Source organism: Bos javanicus, chromosome 8 (genome assembly GCF_032452875.1).
Source record: "Bos javanicus breed banteng chromosome 8, ARS-OSU_banteng_1.0, whole genome shotgun sequence".
NCBI lineage: Eukaryota > Metazoa > Chordata > Mammalia > Artiodactyla > Bovidae > Bos > Bos javanicus.
The window spans coordinates 24,508,044-24,533,728 of NC_083875.1; the positions used below are offsets into that span (position 1 = coordinate 24,508,044).

Here is a 25,685-nt window from a genome sequence, read left to right on the forward strand (position 1 = left end):
ATCTGATGATTCCAGTATCTGTGACCCTTAAGACCCTTTTAGAGACTCTCAGATCATAGTGGCTTATTTCTTTGTGTTTAGGGATATTTTAAAATCGTGAGTTCTATTTGATTTAGTTGAACTCTGGCAATCCTGAGGTCTGAATTCAGAGTACTTTTCCCCAGTGGCAGATTTGTCAAGGCTTCTCCTGGATTTCTGAGAGAGTCTGAAGTTCACATCTCCAAATGTGCTGTAGGCCCCAAGTTTCAGTTCAGTTCAGTCGCTCAGTCGTGTCCAACTCTTTGTGAGCCCAAGGGTTGCAGCACGCCAGGCCTCCCTGTCCGTCACCAACTCCTGGAGTTTACTCAAACTCATGCCTATTGAGTTAGGCCCCAAGTTTGGTCTTTAGAAACTCATGAGAATGTGGACCTATGATGCCCTTTAAGTGTCCTCATCTCTCATGCCTGACTGTAGCTCACAGTTTACTTTTTAACTCTTCCCTTCTCTTTTCTCTTTCCGTCTCTATCTCTTTTATATGCTCATCACTCTTGGAATTTTCTTTCTTTATTTTTTTTTAATAAGCTCCACAGTGAAGAGTTTTATAATTATCCAATATCTAATTGTATTCCCCAAAGTCTACTATATCACCCAATTAAAAGGATTTTCCCCCCCAAAACCATGGTATGTCTAGCAGTTTCAGCATTGTACTTTGCATTGTTAGAGACTCAATAAATATGAATTGAAGAACTATTGAGAGAAGGTGGCAAGACAGCCTAACCCTGATTATATTTTCCCCTTGTTTAATTGTATCTCTCTTTGGGTTTTTTATTTTTACAGTAGATTTATTGAATTTTTAAATATCGGCACCGTTTTTCATCTTATGCCTCCAGCCACTCTATTGTGATTAGTATTATACATTAAACATTGAAGATTTGACTGTTCTTTGTGAGTAACAACTACTTATCAAGGCTCATTGTCAGAATTCCAGCTAGTGCTGAAAGAGACCAAATGATCTGGCCAATATGTTTTAGAGCTTGTACAAAGAAATTGTGCAACGTTAAGTATATATATCTAGAAAGAGAAGTTATATAATTATTACTTTGAGTTTCTAATTTAAAACCACAAATGTAAACAGAAGTTTGCTTGAAACTGCAAAGTCTTCTAAATATAACTTACTTTAACAGTACTTAATTATAATTTAGACTTGAAGCCATAGCAAGTGAGGAAGTAGTGTATAAAATGGATCAATTTAAATGAGATTGAATTGTGAAACAAAGGTATTTTTTAGTACATAGAATATAGCTAAAACTAATCATTTGAGAAAGGAAGACATTTGGAAATTTACTTGGAGTATTATTTTGTAAAATATTGAATATTCTTGCAAATACTACTTTACAGTTAAATTTCATATTTACATGCACATGTAGTACTTCAATATATTTTTAATTTTGAAGAAGACATATTTTAGGTTTACTGTTAAGGCTTTTAAACAGAAGGCTAGGGAAATGAAATTTTAACTATTAATTCTGTTCTCTTTAGAATGGAAAGAAATTTTTTTCAGTTTCCATTTCTCAATTGTAAATATGATTTATAGGTTTTGTTTTCTTCGTCTTTTAATGATCTTAGTATAGTGAATAAAATTCAAAATGCAATCTAAGTATCCAAGCTAAATTTGTAGCTTAGAGATTGATTGTAGTTTGCTTTGGGAAAAAAAAAAAGAAGAGGTAACATTGAAACCACATCAACAGAAAGTTAAAAAAATTCTTAAAGAGATGGGAATACCAGACCATCTTACCTGCCTCCTAAGAAACCTGTATGCAGGTCAAGAAGCAACAGTTAGAATTGGATATGGAACAATGGGACATGGACTGGTTCCAAATTGGGGAAAAAGTACATCAAGGCTATATATTGTCACTGTGCTTATTTAACTTAAATGCAGAGTACATCATGCAAAGTGCCAGGCTGGATGCAGTTCAGGCTGAAATCAAGATTGCTGGGAGAAATGTCAATAACATCAGATATGCAGATGACACCACCCTTATGGCAGAAAGCAAAGAGGAACTAAAGAACCTCTTGATGAAAGTGAAAGAGGAGAGTGAAAAAATTGGCTTAAAACTCAGCATTCAGAAAATGAGGATCATGGCATCTGGTCCCATCATTTCATGGCAAATAGGTGGGGAAACAGTAGAAACAGTGACCAACTTTATTTTCTTGGGCTCCAAAATCACTGCATATGATGACTGCAGCCATGAAATTAAAAGACACTTGCTCCTCAGAAGAATAGCTATGACAAACCTAGACAGCATATTAAAAAGCAGAAACATTAGTTTGCTGACAAAGGTCCATCTAGTCAAAGTTATGGTTTTTCCAGTAGTCATGTATGGATGTGAGAGTTGAACCATAAAGAAGGCTGAGCGCTGAAGAATCTATGCTTTCAAACTGTGCTGCCGGACAAGACTTTGATCTCAAGGAGGTCAAACCAGTCAATTCTAAAGGAAATCAACCCTGAACATTCATTGGAAGCACTGATGCTGAAGCTCTAATAATTTGGCCACCTGATGCAAAGAGCCGACTCACTGGAAAAGAACCTGATGCTGGGAAAGATTGAAGGCAGGAGAAGACGGGGATAACAGAGGATGAGGTGGTTGGATGGCATTACCGATTCAATGGACAATGAGTTTGAGCAAACTCCGGGAGATGGTGAAGGACAGGGAACCTGGCGTGCTGCAGCCATGGGGTCTTTAAGAGTTGGATGGACCCAACTGAGCGACTATACAACCACATAGCAGTGATGTAGTTGAACAGCTTCTCGTTTTATTTTTCAAACACAAAGTTTATTTCACAAAATCTCTGAAGTGTAAATGGGTACATAAAGAGGAGAGAATGCAAAAGTACATTTGGGAGGTTGAAGACATGTATTTTCTGCCAAAATAGTGCACTTACATAGTTTAAAAGAATTAGCAAAGGGTGATATTAAGAAAATCCGGAAGTCCTATATAGTATTCTTCCCCAGTCTTTCCATTTCCTAGAAGGAAGCGCTTTAACTTTCTTCCTTACTCTTTTGTTTCTTTTTTTTTTAAGTTCTAGGTTTACTGCATAAGTTTTTTTAAGTTTCCAAACTATGTGCTTATGCTTCTATTTTTGTGTGAGAACCCAACCTGTTTGCTCTCTTTTCCTCCCAGTATGATACCATTTTTAATTCTTACCTTGTATATAGCTTTCTGCATGTTTATTTCTTGTTCCACTAATCATGGATTTTGTTTCTTGATTGTAAACTTTGTAGCCTCAGGGTATACTAGAGTTTCTTTCCCTTCTCTGTTTATATATCTACCTTTCATGTTTATCATCCAAACACTTACTTTTGCATTGTCACAGGAGATAACAGTGTCTTACATAATAGAAATTTTACTTTTTCTGTGCTTGTCTGTAGCAGCAGTAGTAATAATAATTCAGTTCAATTCAGTTCAGTCTCTTAGTCATGTCTGACTCTTTGAGACCCCATGGGCTGCAGCATGCCAGGCTTCCCTGTCCATCACCACCTCCAGGAGCTTGTTCAGACTCATGTCCATCGAGTTGGTGATGCCATCCAACCATCTCATCCTCTGTCATCCCCTTTTCTCCTCCTGCTTTCAGTCATTTCCAGCATCAGGGTCTTTTCAAATGACTCAGTTCTTTGCATCAGTTGGCCCAGGTATTGGAGTTTCAGCTTTAGCGTCAGTCCTTCCAATGAATATTCAGGACTGATTTCCTTTGACTGGTTTGATCTCCTTGCAGTCCAAGGGACTCTCAAGAGTCTTCTCCGACACCACAATTCAGAAGCATCCATTCTTTGGCGCTCACTTTTCTTTATAGTCTGACTCTCACATCTGTACATGACTACTGGAAAAACCATAGCTTTGACTAGATGGACCTTTGTTGGCAAAGTAATGTCTTTGCTTTTTAATATGCTATCTAGGTTGGTCATAGATTTTCTTCCAAGTAGCAAGTGTCTTTTAATTTCATGGCTGCTAGTGGTGGTAATTGAAAGTACTTAGATAGTCCCGGCTATGTGCCAAGCACTTTGCATGTATTAAATATATATTTATATTGTTTTATAATACATACATGTATACACACACAGATATTTTACATATATTAAACCTACTTAATCATCTAGTTGACCTTGATGGTATAGGTGATATTATAGTCTCCAGTTTACTGACAAGGAAATTTAAGTCACTTAGGAAGTGGTAGAGCTGAGCACGTTAAAATGTAGAAATTGAAAATCAGTAAATGTTTACAGCTGTGACTGTAAAAGTTGCCACTGTCAAGATATATACTATTATCATGTTTCCTTTCTTATATAACATTTATTTTGTGATTTTAAAAATTATTATTTTTCTTTATTGCCCCCTGTTTTTGTGCTAAAATTCCCCAGTTTTCTCTCTTTCCAAATATGGAGGCCTTTATAAAATCTCTGCAGTTTTCTTATTCAGTGGTCTCTTCAACTCACCCTTTTTGGAGGTAAGCATTTATTTCATTTGAGTACTATAAATTTTTGTTATTTCAAATGATATAATGTGGCAGAGTTTTACATTGATTTTGAAAACTGAATTATGAGAGAAATGTTTCCTATAATTTTGCGATACTCTTTAAAATGATTAAAGATAACATGTTCTGAAAGAATATTATAGGAAAGGTTGATGTTCTAATACCAAACACGCCCTCTGAACACAACTTTTATTTTTAACTTTTTACTTTGTATTGGAGTATCACTGATTAACAATGTTGTGATAGTTTCAAGTAAACAGCAAAGGGACTCAACCATACATATATGTGTATCTATTCTCCCCCAAACTCCCCTGCCATCCAAGCTGCCACATAACATTGAGCTGAGTTCCCTGTGCTATACAGTAGGTGCTTGTTATCCATTTTAAATATAGCAATGTGTACAATGTGCGTCGCAAATGCAGTAACTATCCCTTTCCCCTATCCATCCTCCTTGGTGACCATATATTCATTCTCTAAGACAGAACACAACTATTTTAATGTCCGTCAAACTTGAAATATTTATTTAGTAACAGAAGCCTTGAAGTTTAAGTCACTTGAAACATACAGGAAGAGCCTCTGGTTTCAAAATGTGTTATTTGCTATTAATACCTACCCCAAAGTGATATATTGTACCCCCTCTGCTGGAACTAAAACGCCTAGACTGCAGGCATGTTCTTTTAAAGCCATTGATTCCCTCCTTGTTTCTTCCCATCCTTCTTTCATTTACAGCTCAGGTTATGTTGGCAAGATGAAGAGTTGGTTTGGATACCAGCTGTCCTTCTGGGAGTCAATAGAAGCATAGTGATTGATAGTATGGGCATTGAAGGCAGACTGCTGGAGCTTAAATCTCAATTCTAGTGCTAAATTATGGATGCGTCTTTGGACATTTTAGGTTCTGTGCGTCAGTCTCTTCACTTGGAAAATGGGCAAATAGAAGTTGGTTCATAAGATAATGGTAAAACTCCTACATTGGTGTGTGGACTGTAAGTGTGTCTGAGCCGTTACTGTTGCTCTCACCACCATCACTGTCAGTACAGTGGTTCCTTAAGTAGCCTTCCTTTTTCACCCTCTGCCTGTTCCAGCCTCTCTTCCACATTGCTCCTGAATGATCCTCCTTAGGTGGATAGTTATTAATATTGACTCTTTCTTTGAAAGTCCTCAAATGGGTCTTCTTTGCTTCCTAGATGTAATTGCTCTTTGTACCTGTTATTAAAGCCAGTCTTTCTTTATAAAGAATTGGCAGGACTCCTAGCCAGGTATGGCTGATTATGTCTGTTATTCTTATTTAGATTCTCTCTTGGAATGATCAACATCATCTTTTGATGCTCTTTCATGTTCCTTGTTGGTTCATGCTTAAAAGATAGAACAGTTGCTGCATCTTCTGTCATTTTGTGCAAAATCCACACTTACCCGTATCTCTATAGGAGAAGGAAATGGCAACCCACTCAAGTATTCTTGCCTAGAGAATCCTGTGGACAGAGGAGCCTGGTGGGCTGCCATCTATGAGGTCACACAGAGTTGGACACGATTGAAGTGACTTAGCATGCATGCATGCATTGGAGAAGGAAATGGCACCCCACTCCAGTGTTCCTGCCTGGAGAATCCCAGGGACGGGGGAGCCTGGTGGGCTGCCGTCTATGGGGTCACAGAGAGTCAGACACGATTGAAGTGACTTAGCGGCAGCAGCAGCTATAGGTGAAGTTTTATATCTTTATTTGTTTTCTTTTATTTAGATCCAGGCAAATTGAGGAATTGAGGATGAGTCTTCATTTCCTCAAACTGTCTATTGCCCCTCCCTGGACAGATCTTGAAATGGTTTTCTTTTCTTTCTCTTTCTCTCTGTGCTGTGGGGGTGTACTGTAGAGTTCTCTCAAATTCCTGGTGGAGTATCACCTTCAAGAACAGTACAACATTATTAAAAAATCAAAACAAGTAAAACATTCCAAAGCATTGTGTCCTTTAATGGCACACTTTTCTTTTTCCTTCTTGTAGTCTAAATATTTCATGTTCTTTTTATGCACAGGCCATTTAGATTGTTATTGAATGAAAGACCCTTGTTGCTATTCTCAAATGCCATTTCTTTTCCATTTGTATAATGTTCTTTCAGTTCCCTATTGATTGAGTGATACATGTTAAATTTGGGGCCTTGTTGCCTCTCTTCAGCCTTGATGTTTAACTAAGTTTTGATTCATTTTTTAAAACTAGTCCTATCATTTGTTGTTGAAATGTTTTCTGCTTCACCATCTCATTGTGTTATTATATTTATTTTTAATAAAACATTTATAGTACAAAACTCAAACGGTGCTAAAAGCCTATAAAAATCATCAGCTGTCCACTTTGCTCCATCCTTTTCCTGGATTCTTTCTCTTTCAACCATTTTGAACTGTTTGATTCTATCTTCTGATATTTGCCTACCTATTTTGAGATACTAGTATCTATAAGTTGCTATCCTTTCACTGATTTTATTCCTTTCATGGAAGATCATGGTTTTTACATGTAAGAAATTTTAAATTCAAGAAACTTGACCTCTCTTTGTTGTTTTTTAGTTCTTAAGTCATGTCTGACTATTTGTGACCCCATGGACTGTAGCCCACCAGGCTCCTCTGTCCATGGGATAACCTCTTTTAGTAGATTTTAAAAAGTAGAGTATAGCTATCCTTTAAATCAGAATTAACTTGTTAAATTTCTCTTTAGAATTTGATTCCTACATATACATTGAACACTGTTATTTTATTTTATTTTATTTTTAAACTTTACATAATTGTATTAGTTTTGCCAAATATCAAAATGAATCCGCCACAGGTATACATGTGTTCCCCATCCTGAACCCTCCTCCCTCCTCCCTCCCCATACCATCCCTCTGGGTCGTCCCAGTGCACTAGCCCCAAACATCCAGTATCGTGCATCGAACCTGGACTGGCATCTCATTTCATACATGATATTTTACATGTTTCACTGTTATTTTAGAGCAGAAATGTTGGTGAAATTTGTTTCATTTACTTGATTGTATTTGGTATTATATCTGTGGACCTTTTTCTGAAAGTTTCTTTGAGTAGTAAGTATATTTTTAGGACTAGTTTGTCTCCTCTTCTGCTTTTAAAATAAAAAATGCAATAAAAACAATACATTTTCTGTAGGGCAAATGTTTTCCTGTGCCCCTATATTTTTTATATGAAATGATCTTTTCATTATTTTCTTTTGACTGATTTTCTTTTGTTTTTAGTTTTTTAGCTTTCTAATTTATTAGAGTATGATCTACCAATACAATCTATTCAGATATTTTTAAAAATTCATTTTATGATACCTTTATGATTAATTTTTATCAGTGTTTCATAGGCATATATAAAACTATAAGCTTTGTTTAAGAGATAGGAAGTTTTCTGTATAGTTATTAAATCAAGTTTGTGGATTGTATTAATCAATTTCACTATTTCTATATTCATTTCACTTTATTTTGTCTATCTGTATATTTCTGACAAAAATGTACTGATTTCTTATTTCATTGAAATTTTTTTTTGCATATTCAATACCCCTTGCTTTATATAATTTAACTTTTAAATTGTTTATGCTGTTTAGTCAGCGTAACCTTGAATTGCATATTGTGTGATATTAATATAACACTCATGCTTTCTTTGGGGGGCACTTTAGCTGATATTTCTTGGCTCTTCCCTTTATTTTAAGCTTTTCCTAGTCATTCAATTTTAAATGTTTCTTATAAACAGCCTGTATATGACCTTTGTCTTTTTAACTCATCTAACAGTCTGTCTTTTAGTGGGAGAATTCAGCTTTCTTTTGAATTCTAATGTGTGATTTTTTTTTTTTAATTTTTACCTTGTTACTTATTTATGTTTGTGACTTTTTTCATGTTTCTTAATTTAGCATTTATTTTCAAGTTTATACTTATTTCCCAGTTTTCCCTTATTTATGTGTCAGTTATTCTGTATTTTCCCATTTCATTATTGGCCACCTTCCCTTTCGATTGTTCATAAATCCAATTTTTCCCTTTGTTTTAACATGAAAAATGATACCAACATTTTCCCTCACCTTCACACACTAATTCTCTCCTTTAATGTTCCTAAATTTCTTTGGAGATAATTTAATTTTTAGGTCCAGATTTATATTGGATGTTTCTGTGTTAAAAATTCGTATTGAACAGTTATTCTGTATTATGTATTCATTTAGTTAATTCTGTATAGAAGGTAAAATAATTACATTCTTTGTTACATGAATGGTTTTATTTCTGATTCAGTTATTGATCCATTAGAATCCTTTCTGAAGTTCTTTCATTAATTGGGGCAGGAGGTGATATGATCTTTGAATCTTTAATTTTGGAAAACATTTCTCTCCCACTGAAGGATGTTTAGCTTGTACTGCTTTTTTCCTAGCAATCTAGATGTTACTGTTCTTTCTTGTCAATTCCAGCATTACAAATGAAAGGTTCAATGTTAATTTGATTATTTTTTAGTGTTAAGTAATTATTCTTTCTGGTAACTTGTAAGATTTCCTTTTTATCCTTAAAGTTTAGGAATTTTAGTGTGATACTCTTGAAGGTGTTCCTTTTTCTTCTTTAGTCCTGCCTGGATCTTAGAATGCCCTGTAAGGTTGCAATTCAATCTTTTCTTTCGTTTACAGAAATTTTCTTTCATATTACTTTAGCTGTTGCCTCTCTTCTATTATCTTTTTCTCTTCCCCCTTTTAGAGACTCTTTGGGAACTCTTCCTGTGGTTGGTATGTTAGTTAGGTTGCTTTAATCTGTTCTTCATGGCCTTGTTCTTTTTCCTTTATGATTTTCACCTCTTCATATTTTCAGTTCATAATTTGAGATTTCTTCCAGTTGATCCTTTAGTCGCTCTTAGTCACCATTTACAGTCCATCTTCTCTTTTAATTTATCTACTGAATTATTCAGCTTGAAGATTTTACCTTTAAATTTTTCACTTAATTTATTTTCTTAAAATCTGTAGGAATTACTTTTTGTTCTCTGCTCGACTCTTCTTAAGTAGTCACACTATTTTTGACCTCTGTTTTGTCCCTATCCTTTGGGAAATCTGTTAGGTCTGTTCTCTCCTTCTCTCTCCTGTCATTGGGTATGTGGTTCACATGTGCACTGGGGTTCAGGTCGAGCTGTTAGTGGACCTTAGGTTGTTTTAATCCTATAAAGAATCTCAGCCTGCACTGTAGCAGCAGGCATGTTGTATATTTCATGTATACTTGGAGGATCTGTGCCTTCCTTCTAATCTTCTTGCATTCCCAGCCTCAGGGGGACAAGGGACTCCTTCTCCTCTTGAGTGCCTCCTGAGCACACACTTGTGCACTTATGTACATGTAGAACTCTTCTGGGTCTTGCTTGGAGCCCAGAGCAGAGCAAGTCCTACACCAGTCCTCTTTCAAGATGCTTACAATCCATGGCCACATTCTTCAGGCCCTGCTCACTACCTGCTGGCCTCTATATCACCAGCTGGCTCAAGAGAGGCAAATGGGTTGGATTTGGGATTGAAGTGGAGAAGGTAAGTCAAATCCAGGGTTCTTTTTCTCCCCAGAGTCTTGAATTTTTATGCTTTATTCATAGCCTCAGTTGGTATTTCATCCCTCTGTGCCTTTATCATGTGTTTAATGGCATTACAGAAGAAATTTCTATTTGGAAAGCCTATCTTTGACTGTCATGGTTTTCTCCAACCTATATGCATAACCTCTTGGACTTTACTAGAAAGTGGACTGTACTATACTTGGACTAGTCTAGGAAATGCCCTTTTAAGATACGCTTTGGACAAATAAACTCCTTTTGGAGAGTTTCTTGGTTTTAGATACACTTCGGAGAGAGTTTATTTGTTCCTATGCAAATTTTATTAAACAAGATATGAATGATCTGAATATCTTTACGCAACACAGAAGCCAGTTACACTGGGATAGAGACCAAGAATAAGAGGATAGACAGATGAAGAAATAGGAGCTGGAGGAAGAATCAGTTTTGGGTTATCAGTGGTGCTAGAAAAAGGATGTAATAACATGGACATTGAAAGTCATGTATAATCAGAAAACCTTTTTCTGGCCAATAGTCATAATCTGTTCTTTTCATAAGCCATCTACTGGACTTGCCAACAAGTAGTATTAGAAGCAGAGAAGGCAATGGCACCCCACTCCAGTACTCTTGCCTGGAAAAATCCCATGGGCGGAGGAGCCTGGTAGGCTACAGTCCATGGGGTCGCTAAGAGTTGTACACGACTGAGCGACTTCACTTTTACTTTTTACTTTCATGCACTGGAGAAGGAAATGGCAACCCACTCCAGTGTTCTTGCCTGGAGAATCCCAGGGACGGGGGAGCTTGGTGGGCTGCTGTCTCTGGGATTGCACAGAGTCGGACATGACTGAAGCAACTTAGCAGCAGCAGCAGCAGCAGTATTAGAAGAGATTATGAATTAAAGGGACCCATTCTGTTCCAGAAAATTAAAACAAGGAAGCATTCAGTTGAATCTCAGTGGATGAAAGAAAATACTGTACCCTATATTCATATGTTGTAAAGTTAGTACAAACATATGTATATTTATGTTTAAACATTGGCCTTAAATATTTGAGATTTGAATTATGCACACATGTTCTCCCTAATACTGATACTCAGTTTGTGCTAATCAGCCTCAGGCAAAGAGAATTTAAATTATACAACATGTGTAAACTTCACATTGAATGGTAATTAGTCTGTGCAGCTTAGTGGCACTTAATATTGAGGTTAATAGTTCAGTAAATATTTTAAAAGTCAGTGACTTGATCCCCAATTTATATGGGATTGATAAACTGAGAATTAGTGAAAGCTTCTATTCTGTGTCAGTAAGAATTTACTTCCTGATGGTGTATCTAAGTCTCTGTTTACATTTATTATATGTATGAATATGGAGGCAGGTGACTACATGTGAACTTTGCCATTTATCACAGGCCCAGGCCAAAGAAAATGTAACCTTCTGGAATAGAAACTGTTCTCTCACCTTTTTGTTATTTTCAATTTTTTTGTCTGGGTGTTATTATGAAAATATGTTTCCCTTCTTTTTTTCTTCTTTTTTTTTTTTTTTTATGTTTCCCTTCTTAACTTTGAGTTGCTTTAGCTTAAAGATAGCTTTTGGATAAAGTGGAAGGAGCAAGAATAATTGGTTACTTGCTTGTATTAAGATTTGTTGGGTGGGTGAAAAGGTGACAGTAGGCATTTAATACCTAGACCAACATGGGGAGTAAAGTTATAAAACTTCTTGAGTTTTGTACTTAACATCATATGTATGTAATTAAGACGAGAACTTGAACTTTCTATGACACAAGAACCTGTGTCGTTACCACTATGTACTTTGCCTTAAGAATTCAGTTTGTCCTACAAAAGGATTTTGAAAATAAATCATGGAAGGACCCCTATAGAAGTCCTTTTTTTTTCTTGGTGCAGAAATGTTATTATTTTTAAATTCTTAACTCTAGAAAATATGTTAGTAGGTTAAAATTTGTGTATTTATAAAACTGTACGTAATACTCCATGAAGACTGAATATTAAACAGCAGTGCTTGGGTGTTCTAGAGCCATAATTAGAATACTGTTTGCAAATTGCCAAAATTCTGTGGGTTAACAGACCAATTAAAAAAAAAAAAACCTCAAGGATATTAGATTTCAAAACGTTCTTCCTTAATTTAGTTTGTCCATTATACATTATATTTATTATTCATAGTATTGCTTAACATGCCAGGAAATGTCTTATAATAGGATTTATAAAATAACATCCTTTCAGTAATATGAATATGTACTGTCTTTAGCGTTCTGCTTTTAAATCTCAGATTAAAATATTTTATAAGGAATTATCTAGTTTAATGGATAAAAACATGTCTTTGCTTAGTAACTTCATTAATTTTATAATTTTTACATCAAATGCTCACTTGAGAATAATAAATGGAATAATTGGTATATGTCATTTTGTTGTTGAGCAAATAAGACACAACTTTTTATAATAAGAAAAATGTATATTCCACTATCATAAAACAATAACTTTTCATTTGGGATATGGCTTTATGAAGTTGATCTATATATATTTGTGTGGTTTTTTATTTTTGTGGGTTTTTTTTCCTTGTATAGACCCAATTGGTAGATTGTTCATTTTCATGAAAAGCATAGTCTTTGACTACGGGTCTTTCCTGGGTCCTGCTAGATATTTAAGGAATATAAGATTGGTTTACATATCATTAGACTTCAGTGGGTAAGTTACAGGTGAAAGATGTTAACAGGTTTTAGTTGAAAACCTGGGCATTTAATTGCCTGTGGTTCTGTTAGGAAGTGGAAGTAAGCAGGAAAGAGCTTGTCTTTTAGTACTGGTCTGGGTTTTTGCATGTCCAGATGCAAAAATCTACTTTATCTTCTTCTGTTTCTTCTTACTATTCATGATAGAGGCTCAGAAACTGGTAAGTATGAACTCAGATTGTGTTCCTAGATAGAAAGCTTATTTATAGGTTTTATATTCTGAGGTATTTATATGAGTAAAAATATTGGTAACACAGTTAAAATGAAATAGAGATTAATTCTTTCCTTATGATTATACAATAGTAATTGCTGGAAGATTTTCAGTCCATTTGATGACCATTAGGTGAAATCTTTGTCCTTTTATTTATTTATTTATTATTTTGCTTGGAAGTATAGTTGACTTACAGTGTTTCAGGTGTACAGCAAGGTTGATACAGTTATACATATACACATGTATTATTTTTCAGATTATAGACAGCAAAAGAGACACTGATGTATAGAACAGTCTTATGGACTCTGTGGGAGAGGGTGGGAAGATTTGGGAGAATGGCATTGAAACATGTGAAATATCATGTATGAAACGAGATGCCAGTCCAGGTTCAGTGCACGATGCTGGATGCTTGGGGCTGGTGTGCTGGGAAGGCCCAGGGGGATGGTATGGGGAGGTTGGGAGGGAGGAGGGTTCAGGATGGGGAGCATGTGTATATCTGAAAAAAAAAAAAAAAGATTATTTTTCATTATAGCTTATTATGAGATATTGACTATAGTTCACTGTGTTATACAGTAAACCTTGTTGCTTGTTGCATATCTATTTTTTTAATTAGAAATCTAGCATTGTATTCATGCTAAGTCAAACAAATGGAATCAAAATGTCATAAATTTTTAGTGAGGCAAAAAAGTTCATAGGTTTCTAAAATATATATATTATGCATATTATTTATATATAGGTATAGAAAAGCTTTTCTACTATGCTGATAAAGGCTTGAGAAAGAATATTGAAAGAGAAAAAAAGGAAGAGATGGAGAAATTGGAAAACATAAACTAAATTAAATGGGAGCACTGAATATGAACTAGAAAAAGGGAGACAAACTAGATAAAAGTAAAAGGTCATCATATAGTCCAGTTGTTTTTAAACATGGCTGCTCATTAGAAGCATCTGGAGCTTTGGAGAAAAAAGGCAATACACGGGCATTTGTATTTTTCAAATTTTCCAAGATAATTCTGACATGCATCTGGATTTTAAAAAGTGATTACAGGTTTTTCTAGTAAATGGTAGTTTTGGTGAGATAGAATTCTATTATTTTTCCGTTGACCAATCATGATGCAGTGGTATTAAATGAGTAATAGTTACATAATCACAATGGTAAAAGATGTTTATCAGTTTTCACAATCAATAGCCAGACCAAAAAAAAAGATAATTACATTTGTAAACCATGATGGGAATATGATTAGCCTAACAATATAAAATAGTTTACATATGATTTGGGGGGTCAAGCGGAGTGATGTGGTAAGTAGAAGTGCAGAAATATACATGTTTTCCAGAGCCAAATCTGTGTCTTTTGATTGGTGCAGTTAATCCATTTATATTTAAGGTAATTATTGATATGTATGATCCTATTACCATCTTCTTAATTGTTCTGGGTTTATTTCCTGTTGGTCTTTTCCTTGTCTTGTGTTTCCTGCTTAGAGAAGTTCCTTTAGCATTCATTGTAAAACGTTTAGTGGTGCTGAATTCTCTTAACTTTTGCTTGGCTGGAAATCTTTTGATTTCTCCATCAAATAAGAAGGAGAGTCTTGCTGGGTAGAGTATTCTTGGTTGTAGTTTCTTCCCTTTCATTGCTTTAAATATATCATGTCATTCCCTTCTGGTTTGTAGAGTTTCTACAAATCAGAAATCAGCTGATAACCTGATGAAAATTCCCTTGTATGTCATTTGTCATTTTTCCCTTGTTGCTTTTAATAATTTATCTTTGTCTTTAATTTTTGTCAGTTTGGTTGCTGTGTGTCTTGGTGTGTTCCTCCTTGGGTTTATCCTGCCTGGGACTTTGTGCTTACTGGACTTGGTTAACTGTTTCCTTTCCCATGTTAGGGAAGTTTTCAGATATTATCTCTTCAAATATTTTCTCAGGTCCTTACTCTTTCTCCTCCTTCTGGAACCCCTATAATGTGAATGTTGGTGCATTTAATGTTGTCTCAGAGGTCTCTTGAGAGTCCCTTGGACTGCAAGGAGATCCAACCAGTCCATTCTGAAGGAGATCATCCCTGGGATTTCTTTGGAAGGAATGATGCTAAAGCTGAAACTCCAGTACTTTGGCCACCTGATGCGAAGAGTTGACTCATTGGAAAAGACTCTGATGCTGGGAGGGATTGGGGGCAAGAGGAGAAGGGGATGACAGAGGATGAGATGGCTGGATGGCATCACTGACTCGATGGACATGAGTCTGAGTGAACTCCGGGAGTTGGTGATGGACAGGGAGGCCTGGCATGCTGCGATTCATGGTGTCGCAAAGAGTTGGACATGACTGAGTGACTGATCTGATCTGATCTGATCAGAGGTCTCTTAGGCTATTTTAATTTTTTTGTTTGTTTTTTTCTTTGTCTATATTTTGTCCTGTAGCAGTGATTTCCCCATTCTGTCCTCCAGGTCATTTATCTGTTCTTCTGCCTCAGTTATTCTACTGTGGATTCCTTCTAGTGTATTATTCATCTCTTTTTGTTCTTTAGTTCTTGTAGGTCTTTGGTAAACATTTCTTGCATCTTTTCCATTGTTTTCCCACGATCCTAAATCATCTTCACTATCATTATTCTGAATTATTTTTCTGGAAGGTTGCCTATCTCCAGTTCATTTAGTTGTTTTTCTGGAGTTTGATCTTGTCCCTTCATCTGGGACATAACTTTCTGCTTTTTCATTCTGATTAACTTTCTGTAATGTGGTTTTTGTTCTAGCTGCTGTGGGATTGTGGTTCTTCTTGTTTCTTCTGTCTGCCCTCTGATGGAGGAGGCTAAGAGGCTTGTGTAGACATCTGGATGAGAAGGATTAATGGTGGGAAAAACTGGGTCTTGCTCTAGTGGGCAGGATCTTTCTCAGTAAAGCTTTAATCCAGTTATCTGCTGATGGATGGGATTGCGCTGTTCAGTCTGAGGCAACCCAGCCCTGGGGTCTGTGGGCTGTATGGTAGGGTTAACTGTGAACTCCAAGAGGGTTTACACCAAGGGGGACCTTCCAGGACTGCTGCTGCCAGGGCCCCTGTCTTTGTGTTGAACCCTGGCCAATCACACCTCTACCAGAGACCCTCTAACACTAGCGGGTAGTTTTGATTCAGTCTCCTGTGGGGGCTCTACTCCTTTCCTCTGGGTCCTGGTGTGCATAAGATTTTATTTGTGCCCTCCAAGACTGGAATCTCTGTTTCCTCCAGTCTTGTGGAAGTCCTATAATCAAATCCCTCTGACCTGCAAGGGCAGATTCCCTAGGGATTCCTAGTCTCTGTGAGGATCCCTAGTCTGGGAAGCCTGATGTGAGGTTCAGAACCTTTATAACAGTGGGAGAACTTCCTTGGTATTATTGTTCTCCAGTTTGTGGGTCACCCACCCAGCAGGTTTGGGATTTATCATCATTGTGCCCCTCCTACCATCTCACTGTAGCTTCTTCTTTGTCTTTGGATGTGGGATATCTTTTCTTGGTGAGTTCCAGCATTCTCCTGTCGATGGTTATTCAACAGCTAGATGTGATTTTGGTGCTCTCACAGGAGGTGATGAGTACACGTCTTTCTACTTGTCCATCTTGAACAAGAAGCCCGAAATCTTTGTTCTTTTAGGTTTTTCTTTCCTTTCCTTTTATTTTTCTTCCTTTTTTTTTTGCTTTTTTTGTTGTTGCTAGTGGGTGGGAGACACATTCCTCAACTGAAGAAGTTTGGTTAGAAAAAATTGCTATTTATCTAAAATTGAGAATTATTTTATTTCTTTTTGAGGTCTTGTGATTCTTCATGTTAAAAAGTTATTAAAATTTAATATTATCTACCTCAGTATGTGACCCTTGGCTGTTTTTTCCTACCTTCTTTTCAATCTTTGCTGTAGTTGAATGCCAGTCCCTAAATATAATCTGTTTTAGTTCATTATAATCCATGGTCTCAATGTACCTTTTTATTCTTATATTTCTAGAAATTACCTGCTTATCCTTAAGGACCTAACTGAGGTGTTGATTCTCCAAGAATCTCTGAATTATTCTTCTCTCCATCCCCCCACAGAATTAATTTCCTCTCTCCTTTTTGTCATCGTAGCCCTTTGTAGGTAGCTCCCAAACAGCTAGCTATTCATCATAGATGTGTCATAGTTATTAAGAGTGGGGGCCATGTGTTACCCAGCTTTGTCTCTTCCAGGACAAGCATCGAGCGAACATTTGTTGAACTGAAATGTTCAGAACGCCATGCTTGTCATGACTGAGAAAACAACTTGCCTCATTAAACTCCTTGATCACGGCTGCCCGCACTCACTGTTGCTTGTAGACCCTACTCCCACCTGTTCTATGGTGGTTGTCGGGTTCTATTAAAACGCACTTGGGAGCACTCAACAGAGGGTCATTTTGAGGAGCTGGAGTGCAAGGGGACTGGCGTTTAGCCTTCATTGACGTTTCATTTTGAGAGTTTGCTTTTCTTCCCACCTTTCTGCAGGATCCTAACAGGAGTATCCATACCAGCAGCAGCAGCAGCAGCAGCAGTTGTAGCAGCAGCAGCAGCAGCAGCAGTAGCAGCAGCAGCAGCAGCAGTAGCAGCAGCAGCAGCAGCAGCAGCAGTAGCAGCAGCAGCAGCAGCAGCAGCAGCACCAGTTTTTCCAAGCCTCACAAATTAATGAAGGAGCACAAGGAAAAACCTTCTAAAGACTCCAGAGAACATAAAAGTGCCTTCAAAGAACCTTCCAGGGATCACAACAAATCTTCCAAAGAATCCTCTAAGAAACCCAAAGAAAATAAGCCACTGAAAGAAGAAAAAATCGTTCCTAAGATGGCCTTCAAGGAACCGAAACCCATGTCAAAAGAGCCAAAACCCGACAGTAACTTACTCACGATCACCAGTGGACAGCAAGATAAGAAGGCTCCTAGTAAAAGACCCCCCATTTCAGATTCTGAAGAACTCTCAGCCAAAAAAAGGAAAAAGAGTAGCTCAGAGGCTTTATTTAAAAGTTTTTCTAGCGCACCACCACTGATACTCACTTGTTCTGCTGATAAAAAACAGATAAAAGATAAATCTCATGTCAAGATGGGAAAGGTCAAAATTGAAAGTGAGACATCAGAGAAGAAGAAATCAACTTTACCACCATTTGATGATATTGTGGATCCCAATGATTCCGACGTGGAAGAGAATATGTCCTCTAAGTCTGATGTGAGTAGTCTGCTTGTTTTTTCTCCTTTCCCTTGTTAATTTTTCGATAGCTTCAGGATAAAGACGGAGGAAGAAAACTGACGGTTGCACCATAAAATGGTAGCAAGAAAGGAGACATGGCCTAGAAATGAATTTGCTTGACCAACAGAAAGAAGGAAATGAAATCATTAAGGAATGTGCAGATGTGTAGGCTATGATTTAAGTTGTTTAAGGAAAGATATATTCCATAGTATAATAATGGGTCATTTGAATGGCAGCTGAAAAATCTAGATGCTCATCAGAACTTAGTTGCTGTGCCTTTTCAGTGACTGCGGATTTAGGAAAGTGAAAAGAATGCGATGAAACTAGAATACATCAGAAAGCAAATTTTAAAAAGAAACAAAATATTAGGGTACAGTTATAGTGTTGATCTTTTTGTTCAGTAGAATTATGTAGTTTGTTTATATAGACTAAAAATTGGTGATGGTATTTTTTTAGTACTTTTATTGAGGCAAAATTTTTATAACAATATACTATATATTTTAAATGTGTGATTTGATACATTTTGATGTATATGTGTGTCATGAAACCAGATAATGGTATTTTGAAAATGAAATATTTAATTTTTTCTCCCGTAATATAACTGCCCGTTTGGAAAGGGGAAGAGTGTATAATCTTCATTACAAGGTTTGCTGACTGGTAGCATTATCTTTTGTGTGTTCCTTAAAGAACATCTGGCCATCTAATAATCCCCCAAAATATTGTTTGATGTTAAGACTTAAACTTACAATTATAGATTTCTTAGAGTTGAAAAGGAATTTCAGGTTACCTATTCTAACCTCCTTCCAATGTAGGAGATCCTACATTTCTAGTGACAGTACTATTAGTTATTCCTTTCTATTTCTGGAGAATGAACATTATTTACTAGGAAGTTATCTCTTCCTCACTTCCCATTTTTCTCTAACTTTGATCTTCTGCTGTTACTTATCAGTCATGATTGGTCCCACTAATCTCTTTGAGATATCAGTATTTCTAAACAATGTTCAGGGAAGACTTCTGGCTAAAAATCGCCGATCATTTTAGAATACTTTTCTTTCCATTACATTACTAAAGTTCCTAGCTCAAAGGCTGGCAAGGGCTAGGAGGCCTTAGCAGAATCACCATTTGCACTGGTCTGGGTAGAAAGGCAGCCAGGTTTAGGACATGGCATCAGATCAAGAGACCACCTCCTTCCTCCCTAGTCTCTGTCAAAATTTTAAATCAGATTATGGGCAGAGTAGCATATAAACACTGGAGATGGGGTAATCTGTTCCAGTGTTTGGTAAAGGCCTTAAAGTGATCATTTGTGAAATGGAGATGAAAGCAATGGATTTCACAAGCATTTATTTTTCCTCCTTTGCTTTATTCCTCTCCTCTTAATTCAAAACTTGCTCTCAGTACAGAACTTTTTTGGTATGTTTGACTTTTATTTCAAGTCACTCTGAAACCTTCAGTGATGCTGTTGGGGTGTGACCAGTCTGTCAAGATCCTCAAGTTTAGCAACTTTGTTTCTCCATATTCTGTCCTGTTGTAGTTCTTCTAGAACAGAGGTTTTCCAATTGTGGTTTGTGATTTACTAGTGAGCCATGAAATCAATTTAGCATGTCATCACCAGCATTAAAAAAGGAAATAAGAATATATTGTAACTAGTATGGTAAGGAATGGTTTGTGAAATGTTTATTTTAGAGACTGTGTATATATTTCTTACAGTAGTAGGTCATCATCAAAATTTTGAAATGCATCTTTCTTGACTATTTGCTGATTTGTGAGAAGACCAAATAACATTAATAAAACACTATTTAAAAAAAATCCTTTTTTATTTGGTTGCATTGAATCATGGTTGTGGCTCTCAGGCTTCAGTAGTTGCAGCTTTTGGGCTCTAGAGCACAGGCTCAGTAGTTGCCAATTGGGCTTAGTTGCCCTGCAGGAGTGGGTTTTATTCTCCTGACAGGGATTGTGCCCGTGTGCCCTGCATTGGAAGGCAGATCTTAACCACTGGACCACCAGGGAAGTCCCTATAAAGCACCATGGAATGAATGAGCTTTCTACATGAAGGTATTACAAATGATCTTCCTCTTTAGCTAACTCTGTGTATTCTTAGTTTTATTTGATTCTTGCTCCCTCCCTTTCATATGTAATTTTTAAGATACAACTTTTCCTAAATTTCATGTTCAACTTGATAAATTTATCCAAAGCAATATCTTGAAAAACCTTCTGGAATGAAGAGTTAGAGTTGTAATTCTGTTTGGTAGATAGGAAATTTTTAAGATGGTTCATGACATTATTAGAGCCATCTATCCAGTGATCGTAACAGGGGTTTTTGTAGTAGTTTACATATCATACAAGGAAACCCTCTAAAAACGTTTGGGTATTCAGTTAAGTTGAGTTGCTCAGTTGTGTCTGAATCTTTGCAAGCCCAAGGACTGCAACATGCCAGACTTCCCTGTCTATCACCAACTCCCGGAGTTTTCTCAAACTCATGTCCATTCAGTCGGTGATGCCAGCCAACCATCTCATCCTCTGTCATCCCCTTCCCCTCCTGCCTTCGATCTTTCCCAGTGAGTCAGTTCTTTGCATGAGGTGGCCAAAGTATTGGAGGTTCAGCTTCAGCATTGGTCTTTCCAATGAATATTCAGAACTGATTTCCTTAAGGATTGACTGGTTTGATCTCCTTGCAGTCCAAGGAACTCTCAAGAGTCTTCTCCAGCAACCCAGTTAAAAGGGTCAATTCTCCCATGCTCAGCTTTTTTTATGGTCCAGCTCTCACATCTATACATGACTACTGGAAAAGCCCTAGCTTTAACTAGATGGACCTTTGTTGGCAAAGTAATGTCTCTGCTTTTTAATATGTGCCTAGGTTTGTCATAGCTATTCTTCCAAGGAACAAGCATCTTTTAGTTTCACGGCTGCAGTCACCATCTGCAGTGAGTTTGGAGCCCAAGGAAGTAAAGTTGGTCACTGTTTCCATTGTTTCCCCACCTATTTGCCATGAAGTGATGGGACCAGTCGCCATGATCCTCATTCTTTGAAAGTTGAGTTTTAAGCCAACTTTTTCACTCTCCTCTTTTACTTTCATCAAGAGGCTCTTTAGTTCCTCTTTGTTTTCTGCCATATGGGTGGTGTCATCTGGTGCTCGCTTCGGCAGCACATATACTAAAAATAGAGTGGTTTCATCTGCATATCTGAGGTTATTGATATTTCTCCTGGCAATCTTGAGTCCAGCTTGTGCTTCATCCAGCTTGGCATTTCACATGATGTACTCTGCATATAAGTTAAATAAGCAGGGTGACAATATATAGCCTTGACATACTCCTTTCCCAATTTGGAACCAGTGCATAGTTCCATGTCCAGTTCTAACTGTTGCTTCTTGACCTGCATACTGATTTCTCAGAAGGCAGTTTAAGGTGGTCTGGTATTCTCATCTCTTTAAGAATTTTCCACAGTTCATTGTGATTCACACAGTCAAAGACTTTGGCATAGTCAGTAAAGCAGAAATAGATGTTTTTCTGGAACTCTCTTGCTTGCTTGAAATGTTCGCTTGGTATGTCTAATTTTCTTGAGTTCTCTAGTCTTTCCCATTCTATTGTTTCCCTCTATTTCTATGCATTGATCACTGAGGAAGGCTTTCTTATCTCTCCTTGCTATTTGGAACTCTGCATTCAGATGGATATATCTTTCCTTTCTCCTTTGCCTTTCACTTCTCTTCTTTTCTCAGCTATTTGTAAGGCCTCCTCAGACAGCCATTTTGCCTTTTTGCGTTTCTTTTTCTTGGGGATGGTTTTGATCACCTCTTCCTGTACAATGTTATGAACCTCTGTCCATAGTTCTTCAGGTACTGTGTCTATCAGATCTAATCCCTTGAATCTGTCACTTCTGCTGTATAATTGAAGGGATTTGATTTAGGTCATACCTGAATGGTCTAGTGGTTTTCCCTAATTTTGTCAATTGAAGTCTGAATTTTGCAATAAGGAGTTCATGATCTGAGCCACAGTCAGCTCCCAGTCTTGTTTTTGCTGACTGTATAGAGCTTCTCCATCCTCAGCTGTAAAGAACATAATCTGATTTCCGTATTGTCCATGTGTAGAGTTTTCTCTTGTATTGTTGGAAGAGGGTGTTTGCTATGACCAGTGTGCTCTCTTGGCAAAACTCTGTTAGCCTTTGCTGTACTTCATTTTGGGGTTATTTGGGTGTAAAATCCAACAGCTGTACTTTCCTTATTGGTTTTCTAGTAGTGCTTTTATCGTTGCTGCTATTGGTTTAATATTCTACATATAGGTGGTAGAACAGAAAAGAATTGACTAAAAGTTGTTTCAAGTAAGCCAGGGTCCAAAAGACTTTATGTTTGCAAAGGAGGATGAAAGAGAGCTGAAATTCTCTTTCTCCACTGGTTAAGGTAACTTATGTTTGGCCTTTCTGCTACCTGGTGACCCTTCTGTGGTTAAGACCAAAGGAACAGGAAGCAATTGTAATGGACAGCACTAAGCTACCCCTAGCCTTCCCTTGGCAAGCAATTGATTGGATAGCTTGGGACAGACCCACCTTCAAGGACACCATTCCCATTGTCCTGGTGGTGAGCCTGTCTGCATCTGAGTAAGTAGGATCAGATGACCTGATCTGTCTGAGGACCTTTCCGGCTTCATTATTTGAACATCAGTCAGATTTATGTTCATTGGTGGAGGGCTGGGTAGAGGGTAATTTAACACATAGCAGGCAGAGATCATGGACTTTGGAAACAGTAGAAGGACACAAAAAGAAATTGAACCAAGTATGAGGAATTGGGGAGGGCCAGGGGAAAAGGTTATTCACTTGGTATGTCTGTAAAGAAAGTATCTTGTCTTGGCACAGGATAGTTAGGATTAGAAGGAAGAATTTTTTAAAAAGAGCTTTTCCATAATTAAGTTAGATTTGGGTTTTATATAAAAAATAAAAATCAATGCTGTTAAGATGGATTAGGAAGCTTAGACTGTTGATTCGTATGTTTCTTCATTTGATTCTCATCGTATGTTTCTTGGTTATGATTTTTATATACTTTGGTTTTTTAAAAATATTTATTTATTTATTTGGCTGTATTGGGTCTTAGCTGTGACACATGAGGTCTTTTGTTGCAGAGCGCTGGCTCTCCACTTGTGGCATGCACTCAGAAGTTTGCAGTTTGTGGGCTTAGCTGCTCTATGGCATGTGGGATCTTAGTTCCCCTACCAGAGATTGAACTCATGTCACCTGCATTAGAAGGCGGATTGTTAACCCCTAGACCACCAGAGAAGTCCCTGATTTTTATATACTTTGTATATGAGTAGAGAAAAAAAAAAGTGTATCCTTGGTTTATATGCCTGTATGATTTTTGAGGAATCATTTATTTGTTGATGTGCATGTGGGTAGGGAGGTAGTAATCAAGTAATTAGGAGTCTGTACTGTGGTGTCAGACAGGCTGTTGTTTTTTTAATAAACTTTTTATTTTGTATAGTAGGCTGCAGTCCATGGGGTCGCTAGAAGTCAGACACAACTGAGTGACTTCACTTTCACTTTTCACTTTCATGCATTGGAGAAGGCAATGGCACCCCACTCCAGTACTCTTGCCTGGAAAATCCCATGGATGGAGGAGCCTGGTGGGCTGCAGTCCATGGGGTTGCTAAGAGTCGGACACGATTGAGCGACTTCACTTTCACTTTTCACTTTCATGCATTGGAGAAGGAAATGGCAACCCACTCCAGTGTTCTTGCCTGGAGGATCCCAGGGACGGGGGAGCCTGGTGGGCTGCCGTCGATGGGGTCGCACAGAGTCGGACACGACTGAAGTGACTTAGCAGCAGGAGCAGCAGCATAGCCAATTAACAATGTTCTGATAGTCTCAGGTAGACAGTAAAAGGGCTCAGGCCATATATGTACATGTATCCATTCTCCCCCAAACTCCTCTCCAATAGGCTGCCACATAACATTGAGCAGAGTTCCCTGTGCCATATAGTACGTCCTTGTTGGTTATTCATTTTAAATATAGAGGTGTGTAAACATCCATCTCAAACTCCCTACTATCCCTCCCCCCTGTTCTTCCCCTCTGGCAACTATGAGTTTGTTCTCTAAATCTATGAGTCAGATAAGCTGTTTTGAATCCCAGCTCTACCAGTAATCTTGGGCAAATAATTTGACCTTCTATATTTCTAATTTTCTTTTCTTTATTTTTTACTTTTGTGAAATAGAGATATTGCCTTTACTTTTCAGGATTATTGTGAAAATAGTCAATTTAGGTAAAGCACTTAATACACTAACCAAAAAATGTTATGAGCTATTTATTGTTCCATGATTTGGCTTCTGGCAGTCCTTATTACCTATAGCTTTGAAGGAGATTTTTTTAATATTCAGAAATACTTTAGAATTCTAGTGTACTTTTTCAAGTGTGGGTTAAATGTTTTAAAGGGGAAAAAGCACTTGAAATACATGTCTCTTTGCCCTGGATTTTGCGTTGAGGAGGTATACGGCCTTGATAGTGATGTGCACGTGTAATATGGTAACTGGAAAAATACAGGACAGGGAATCTCAGTATTAAATCAAAAGTTAAGCCAAAGTTTCCCAGGATCTTTTTAGCTTTTTAATTAAATGAAATAAAGGGCTAGAGCTTACCTAGTACTGCATTGGTAGGCACTTGGTAGATTTTTTTTTTTTTTATTGCTATTACTATTAAAAGAAGACATCCTAAGAAATGATTTATCTTTGGATTACTATTAATATGACTGAAAGAGTAATTTTTAAATAGGATTTGAAATTCCTGAAATGCTTCTCATTTTATAAAGAAACCTAAAATTGTCACATGAAAGTCCATCAATAATTTTCCTTTACAGAATTTGGGAGGTGGAAGCTGGGAGGGTGGGGAGGGAGGCAGAAGGACTGTTTTTATAGTGGGTGAACATTTAGCAAAGACTGAAAACATGATAAGGGCCTGTTTTTGTTGTGTATGTAAATTTCAGCATTAAGAAAATTTTGCATTTAAGAACTTAGGTAATTCCATTAGAGTAAAGCTGTTCTTGGTTGAAGAATTCATCTTTTTGTAGCCATAATGGCCACTTGTGGCAAGTGGTTGTTCTTACTAGTAACTGGCACTAACTAGCAGCAAGAAAGGGTAAAGATCTGAATGTGTCTGGGTCAACTAGAAGTTTGTAATTCTGTTTTTCATTAACCTGTTGAAAGGTTAATTTAGAATAAAAACAAATCCTTTAACTGTAGTTCCCTAGTTTTTCTTTTTCATGTAACTCTGCTTTTAAAGGGAAGTTTATTGAGTTAATGTTGTTTTGTGATATGAGGAAGTTCGGTATTCATAGCAGAAAAGAGGGAAAAACAGTAAAAGAAAATCGAAATAACCATGTATGATCAGATTCAGTTATGGTAGTAATTTCCTTATCATTGCCTTCACTTTTTTTTTTTTTTTTAATCTTGCTTTGTAGAGATTTAATCATAATTTAAAAGTACAGAAGTTAAAAGTTTTCATTATGTTTCCTTGTAAATGGGCAGACTACATTTGGCAGTGTGAGAAATGAA

General features: G+C 37.0%; 1 protein-coding gene across 2 annotated transcripts in view; it reads left to right on the top strand.

Annotated features, from left to right (window-relative positions):
* The window catches only part of MLLT3 (MLLT3 super elongation complex subunit), a 291,192-nt gene that overhangs the window by 198,605 nt on the left and 66,902 nt on the right, over positions 1 to 25,685 (top strand). For both annotated transcript variants that reach the window (XM_061425188.1, XM_061425189.1), the window contains exon 5: positions 17,434 to 18,141. In XM_061425188.1, coding sequence (XP_061281172.1) covers positions 17,434 to 18,141 — 708 coding nt within the window. The remainder of the gene's footprint in view (positions 1 to 17,433; positions 18,142 to 25,685) is intronic.